Genomic DNA, 7,525 nt, shown 5'->3' with positions numbered 1-7,525 from the left:
ATCTGTGAGCAGCAGCAGGAAAGGCACCTGCAGTGCAAGGAAAATGGGAAGGTTACAAAACCAGCAATCTCTTTCTGGCATGTGTTTCATCCTGCAGGACTATAAGACAGGGAAGCAGCTCAGCAGTCAGATCAGTGGGACAGCTATCACCACAGTGCTGGAGGGAAGGAAGGAGAACCACAATGAAGAAAAAACCAGACTCACACAAATTACCACCACATAGCTTAATCTTTACTAATAAAGCCAAAGAACAAAACATCAGCATTTTTTCCTCTTTTTCTGCCCAAAGAGCATTCCCATTTTTAACACTACTGCTTTTTGCAACAGATGAACTATTACACACAGACAAAGCAAACCAGGGAATATTAAGACATTTTCTACATTTGTAGTTTGATGTCATTTCTGAAGACAATGCCTTGGTGAAATGCACTTTTTCACCTTGACACTGTGTCTTTCCTTAAGGGGCCACCTAGATACCTCAATGCTGTGACAAACAGGAAGGAGGAGCCACGGGGAAAGTCACGTCAGGAAGATGAGGCAGGTGCACTGTCAAGACACTTCCCAGCTCAATACATTTCCAGTCTTGCTCAGTTCTGAGAGGGCTCTGCAGAGGAAGATGGTGCCAGGCCCCACCATGGCACAAGGCTGGCTGTGGTACCAAAGGGCAGGTAGCTGACTTGCTCATTAGCTTGACAGGTACACTCCAGTATCCTGGGGCTCTGCTCAGCATTCAGCTGTTCTTACTGTGTATATATCTGTGCAGTTTTAAAACTAGCAGGTTTTTTAATTCCCTTTAGGCTCCAGGCAGCCAAACTCACCTCCCACAGGAGCCATTCCAAGCACAGTAGCCAAGACCAATATGCAGATAATCACTGAATGAAAAACCTGCCAGCTGACCCCCTAGTTAAACAGTCCATGCAACAGAGGCCTGGGATTTGCCAGGGTGGCCAGTGTTGGCAGGCAGTTCCTGTACATGTGGTGAGCCCTTTCCCTGTTCACACACCCAACTTGCTCTGCACCCACAGTGGAGGGAAGGAACAAAGAGGTGGGTGTGGAACAAAGGGGTGATGTGAAACAGGATCAGAGCTGGCATCCACCTCTGTTAGTATCTCTCTGAGACTTCCCGGGCAAGTTTCCTTCCTGGCTTTTCTATGGGCAGGATCAGGGATCCACAGGCTGAAGAAAGAAACAGTCAGCTCTTGGCATTCTTGGCATGGAGGAATCTCTCATCGAGATGTCTCTGTTGGTACACTGTGCATTGCCTTGATCTTCCAGCTCTTCTTGTTCCTCACTGATCCCCCACATTATTAACTCCTTCTGTTCCTCACTTTTCTGCTCTGTTCCTGTTTGCTTCAGCCCAGCTGTTTGCCATGCAGCATTCCCCACTCCCACTGCCTTTCAGCATTTTCCCCAATCTCTGGCTGTAGAGATGCAGCTGGGTTTGTTGCTCCCATCTCACCTTCTGCCTTTGACAGAGGGGTGGAGAAGTCTCTTCTGCTGCTCCCATGTTTTAATCCTCCCTGACAAACCAGCAGAGAAGCTGCTACACTGTAATGTTAAGCTGTTTGTGCACTTACATTGCTGCTGCTGTCCAGCAGAATGGAGAAATTATTAAAATTGCAAGGGATTTGGCAAGGGGCACTGGAACGTGCTCAAGGAAGTCACCTGCCAGGTGACAAATCAAGACCAATTTATGCAGGAGCAACAGTGCATCTCCAAGCCCAACCAGAGACACTGGCACTCAGCAGATGGCCCACAGGTCACACATATCCTGATGTGTGCCCAAAAGGTCAAACTGTGCCATCTGTCACACTCACACCTGACAGAAGATGCCAATTAAAATCAGCACCTGGACTGAGAGAGCACAGGAGACCTGGGGGACAATGACCACAGAGCCTGAGTGACTGGGAGTGCACTACACTTCAGGTACTACCTGACACATAAGCCTGCTCTGAGAGTACTCAAAGTATGTCCCACTTCTCCCAAACCAATGGCCTGATACTCAGGAGCACCTGGAGGCAGGTCTAGTGTTTCACAACCCCACCACACTACAAGGGGAAGCAAAGCAATAGCAGCAGTTAAGATTATGGAAAAAGAGCTTTTACTGTGTGGATTTGAAGATGAATTATACTTCAATTACAGCCACTAGCAACGGCTTCATATTGCTCAGTAATCTCTGCAGCTTCCAAAAGCAGCTGGTACTTATCACTCCTGTACTACTGCATGGGAGGGGAGGGCCAGAACAAACCACCACTTTGGTTCCAAAGTAACAACCATCCTGAGCTACCTGCATGGGAGGCTTGCCCTGGCAGCCTCCCTTGCTCATCTGTACATGAGATGCTGCAGGAAAGGTTTATTCCAAATCGAGGTCTAGGAAAGGAGAAGCAGCTGTGCTGTCCAGGCTCTGCTGTTGGTGGCAGAGGGAGGTCAGTCCGGGTGACTCCATCTGCAGCTTAAGCTCATGGCATGGGATGGGCTTTGCAGCAGTGGGAAGGAGCATCTCCACCCTGCTATAAGCACCTAACACACTAACCAGCTGCAGCTATCACAGGGAACAACAGAAGAAGCCTCCCACAACAGCAGCAAAAGACAAATCAGATCCCTTCCAACCTGCTAACTTTCTGAAAACAGAAAGGGCCTCACGCCTCTTCAACAAAACAGGCTGATCTCCACCAGCTTAGCTTGTAAGGACTGTGGAGAAAAAGGCAGAAAAAAATGAACACAGAAACGTTTTTCACCTCTTTGTAGAGCTGCCAGCACACCAGTGAAGCTGGGCACTGTCCTGCAGCAAGCTCTCCCTGCGGTAAGCACGCTGCAGAAAGCAACACTGCTCTTGTGAGTCATGCACAGAGGCACAGGACAGAGATTCACACGGAGACCAGCTTGTGGCTAACAACAAAGGACTCGGATCAACACACAACACCAATAAACGTGCAGAGCATGGCAAAGACCTGAAGAGACAAATACAACAGAAAAGAGAAAAGTTCAAAACTTGACTTCTCTGGTCCTACATCTGAAGGTGTCACTTTAACAGAACTTAAGTGTGGCTTCTCCTGTTCATGCTCTAATGACTTCATGGTCCTTTGGGGCAGAAGGGGTGAGAAAAGGGCTTTATCCATCTGTCGGTTCAGCGTCAATTTCCTTCACTATCAGAGGCACGAAACAGTCTCATCTCTTTTGGCATCAGTTTCCTTTCGAAATGATGGTTTTAGCTGTCCTGTTCCACTTTGTTTTCTCTCCTTTGAGGTCTAAGTTCAAACGCTGGAAACTGGGAAGTCTCCGGTACTGAAATGTCTGAGAGGAAGTGAATAGCTCCAGCCATGCCTAAAACATAACGAGAAGGAGATCATTGTGCACATTAAAACAGCACAGCTGACAGCAAAGGCAACAGCACCTATCTGAACACTACCCTCACTGGCATCTTTTTTAAAAGAGGTGAACTTAGGCCCTACAGAAAGGCAAGTTCATCTGTACTTTGCCCAAAAAACAGATTTTCTTTTGAAATATCAAAGGCAAGAACCAAGATGTCTCTGCTAACATGTCTTCAACTGAACAACCTCAATGCTATTTCAAATTAAGAAAAAGTTAATCCAAGCTTGGACTGTCCTTCATAATTTGAGCAGCTCTTGCTTCTCATTTCATTGGTTAAAAGAAAAAGCCAGAACTTTATTGCACTTGTGAAGTACAGATTCATTTCCTCACTATCCATGAAGAGGCCATCCAGACCCCAAAGTGCATCACCCAGCAGAACTCATAGGGTGACAGACAGGAGAGGCACAACAAGGAAATCGTGCAAATACAAGTTCAGTTTTATGCTAAAATCCTACTTTATAATCAGCTATGCATATATATAAAGGAACCTTTCTGAATTACAGTATCTGATTGAAACAAAACACTTAGGACAATTCCATAAGATGCACATGCAACTTCTGTTCGAAGCATTTGGGCAGAATTGCACAACAGCAAGCATGATTTTGGCTACAAAAAGAAACAAAGCCCCAATTTAGGAGGTTTTTCCATCTCAAATATGAGACTTCTGTATTTTTCTTTTAAAAATCTAGACAATTAAAAACCAAAATATAAGCTCTATGTCAGCATTCAAGCACAAATCATCCATCTCTTTGCACTGTTTCACTTTCTCAACAAATTTCAAAATTTTTATACAACAGATTGTATGCATGCTCTTTTCCCTCCCTACAAGAGCTCTCAGGAATAGGAATACTTATGCTTTTCTCCTTTAAGCATTAAGACAATAACTCTGAATTTAGTAGGGCTGCATATAAACTCCTGCTCTCTTGTGTTCATTTACGCCCTGGACTGCTAATTTGCAAATATCCCTGCTCGGCTGCTGTAATTTCAAGTATCTGCGGCAGGTGGCACACGAGGCTCGTTGTTCATGGAGCAGCCACAGTGCTACCTTAAATCCCACTTGGATCTGTAATTCCTTAGTACTGATTCTGGAACATGAGGATGATACAAGGAATAGAAAATAAGCTATATTTAAAAAAATACAAAACTCTAGGAAAGTAACTGGTAACATCTTGGAACTTAAAGATAAGCCCCTAAGAACTCTGCACTGCTTTCCTAGTCAAGTGATCTGGGTTCATATTAAAATTACCTCTTCCTTGGTTGAATATGGCAGCAGAGAATGACTAGTTCTGACAGCTAGCAGCTAGATGGAGACCCCCCTACCCACAGCTGCTCCTCTGCCCAGTCCCTCTGAAAAACCACCTGTGACAAAACTGCTGCCTGAACTTCTGTTTGCTTTAAACCAAGCTGCATCAGCACAGCAGAATTTTATTCTGGAGTAACACTGCCACTGGTTTTACATTCAAGCTGCTGAAATGAAAGCAGGAGTGAGAGCTGTGACAGTGAATGATTTTTCTTTGTCCTTTTCTAACCGCCACCTTCTTTTAGGCAGAGATGATGGTATGGGGGGGAGTTTAATAGTGGAGGAACCCACCAAAGACTTCCCAACTCCTACACATGTGCCAAACTTGCAAGGATGCCCCTCTTCCCTGTAGTACAAGACCATTTGCAACACCAGCACTTTACCTTCAAAGAGGGAATAAGGTCGGTCAGGAATACGACATCCATGTGCACCATACTCCAAACACCATTCAGCAAACTGGGGAACACATTAAAAATATATTTTTATTCAAGACTGCTAAATGCAAGCATGAGTATCTGAGTATCATTAATAGGTACAAAATGTGAAGCAGTGTAAGCAGACACACAACACATAAATCACTGAGATCAATTTGTCCTCCTTCAACCATGACAAGGCCTGCAATCAGGTTTTAAAACATGGATTTGCATAGAGTGAGTTTCAGTTTCATAACAATGTAATGTTGGGCTAGACATCTGCTTTTTGTAAATCAACCCTGCTACATGCCAAGGAAAAAATGCTGTAAGAAAAGATATACTTGGTCAAAATTTACTAATATTGTACCAGTCTCTTATCTCTCTTGTTGCTTAATTTATCCACAAACTGAGGACTTATAGCTGTTAATTGCATTTTGGTTTTCTTTCATTTCTGTGCACCAATTTAGAGTATTCAATCTTCAGCTGTCATTAATTAGTTTCATTTATTTGCTCTTCCCAAGCCTTATGAAAAATCATTATAAATACAGTTAGACAATTATGGTCATCAATGTTTTGTGGGAGGAGATGGAGTACCATTAAAAAGAGTTAACAATCTTTCTCACATTTGATCAGCACTGCTGCAGTAGCTACATTAGACACACATGGCTTATGAACCACACCTGGATCAATTCAGTAACAACCAGCTACTTCTCCTTTATGGCTCCCCAGAGCATCAGGGGGCCACAAGCTCCCCTGGCATTTCTGTGCTTGGACACAAACCACTGCTTGTTTGAAATACATGCACAGACTCCTGCAAAGCAAACGACTGAGAGGTCTCTCCCTGCTCCCCCTGCAGTTTGGCCTATCTGCTGGCAAACACATCAGCCTGAATAGAGGGTGTCCCTGCTCTAGAGCTGGGGCTTTATGGGGTCTAAGCATTGACTCCAGAGCCATCAGTCTGTTCATTAGAAGGAAAGGGGTGGTATTTCCTTTCTCCCTCACCTCCCCACTCTGCTCTGTTTAAGTATTTAGTGGAGGATGATGATCTTCTCTTGATAGAGGTATGTGCATATGTGTGTGTCTTCAGGAAACACAAGGAAAAAGCCACAAACACTGTGATTCACACTGTTACTAAGAACTGATTAAACATTTCTCTTCACCCTCTGGGTATAGATCTCCAAACTATGGTTGAGTTCTCCCATGTAATCCTGTCTTAAATGTGAGGACCAAACATGTTTATGGCATATTTCTAAGATACAATCAATTCTTGCAACATCCACATCTGATTGCACACTAGCCTTGATTATTACTTCCAGCCTGGGAACTGCAACAGAAATTTTAAAAATGCACCTTAGGCTACTGAAACACAACCATCATTTGCAAGTTCATAGCTTCAGCACAATTGTGATCCAGTAAGCCACAGGATCTTTGTTTAACTGGTGGGGGGAGAAGAGGGGGAAGAAACAGTATCTTAGGAAGACATCTGACATTATTTGTCACACAGACTGGCATGCTTGCCACCAACAGTGGCAGTCACCATGCTGAACAGCACAGGGCTCAATGCTCTGTTGCCTGCAGCCCAGGATGCCACAGCCCGTCTCCTCTTACACACAGGCCAGCTATGAGTGCCTCAGCTCCTGACAACTGGAGAGAAATGCTGTGAGGATAAAATGTGAAGGACAAAACAGGGGTCTCCTCTATTCAAGTTCTTGTGGTTCATTTGTGAAACAGCTTCATGGCTTTCATGAGGTAACCAGGTATTCCAGGCAAGACTCCTTCCCCTGGGCTTGATGCTTTTGGTGTGAAGAAGCCCCCCTGGGAGGGCAGCCATCTCATTCTCTCAGTTACATGCCTCTAGGTACCTTCATGTTTGCTTCCCTGCACACTCTGGCTCAGAAAGAAAAGATTTCAAGAATGCCAGACAAGCAAATTCCTCTGCCTGTCTCCCCTTACTCTGCCTGTTGTCTCCCCACTCTCCCACTTAGCATCCCTAAGGGGATGCTGGAGATGCTGAGTGGCAGAGTGGCTGCAAATCCCCTGCATGACTATGGTGGGCAGCTCCAGCAAACAGTCTTTGGCCACAGCATCACAACCTCCTTCTTAAAGGGATTTCAGGTACGTATCAGAGTCTCTGCCTTTCCTGGCTTTGAGACAGACATGTTAGCTTTTCTCTAGATAGGTGTGGACAAACATCTGGCTCTCGTGGGCCAGAAATGCAGCAGCACCAGGAGCTGCCCAGAGCTGCACAAGGTGTGCTAGCATGGAGGATGATAGGGAGAGCTGCCAGCCGTGCTGCCAGCAATGCCTGCAGGGTGCTGTGGCTCACACATCAGCAGTGGGTGACTCCATGTGTAACAAAGTCACACATTTGCTGTGGGAGCACTAGGGTTTTATTTCAATCTCTAGGATGCAGGTATGTCTACAGGTGTCCTCACAGCAT

General features: G+C 45.2%; 1 protein-coding gene across 1 annotated transcript in view; it reads right to left on the bottom strand.

Moving 5' to 3' along the window:
• Nucleotides 1-209: 209 nt before the first annotated feature.
• Nucleotides 210-7,525, bottom strand: part of LANCL2 (LanC like glutathione S-transferase 2) — a 33,119-nt gene continuing 25,803 nt past the window's right edge. The window contains exons 8-9 of the mRNA XM_058022174.1: nt 5,056-5,128; nt 210-3,324 (exon numbers count right to left, since the gene is read on the bottom strand). Of these exons, the coding sequence (XP_057878157.1) occupies nt 3,209-3,324; nt 5,056-5,128 (189 nt within the window). The 3' untranslated portion in view covers nt 210-3,208. The remainder of the gene's footprint in view (nt 3,325-5,055; nt 5,129-7,525) is intronic.

Source organism: Melospiza georgiana, chromosome 1, assembly GCF_028018845.1.
Source record: "Melospiza georgiana isolate bMelGeo1 chromosome 1, bMelGeo1.pri, whole genome shotgun sequence".
Taxonomy (NCBI): domain Eukaryota; kingdom Metazoa; phylum Chordata; class Aves; order Passeriformes; family Passerellidae; genus Melospiza; species Melospiza georgiana.
This window is presented reverse-complemented; position numbering and strand designations above follow the sequence as displayed.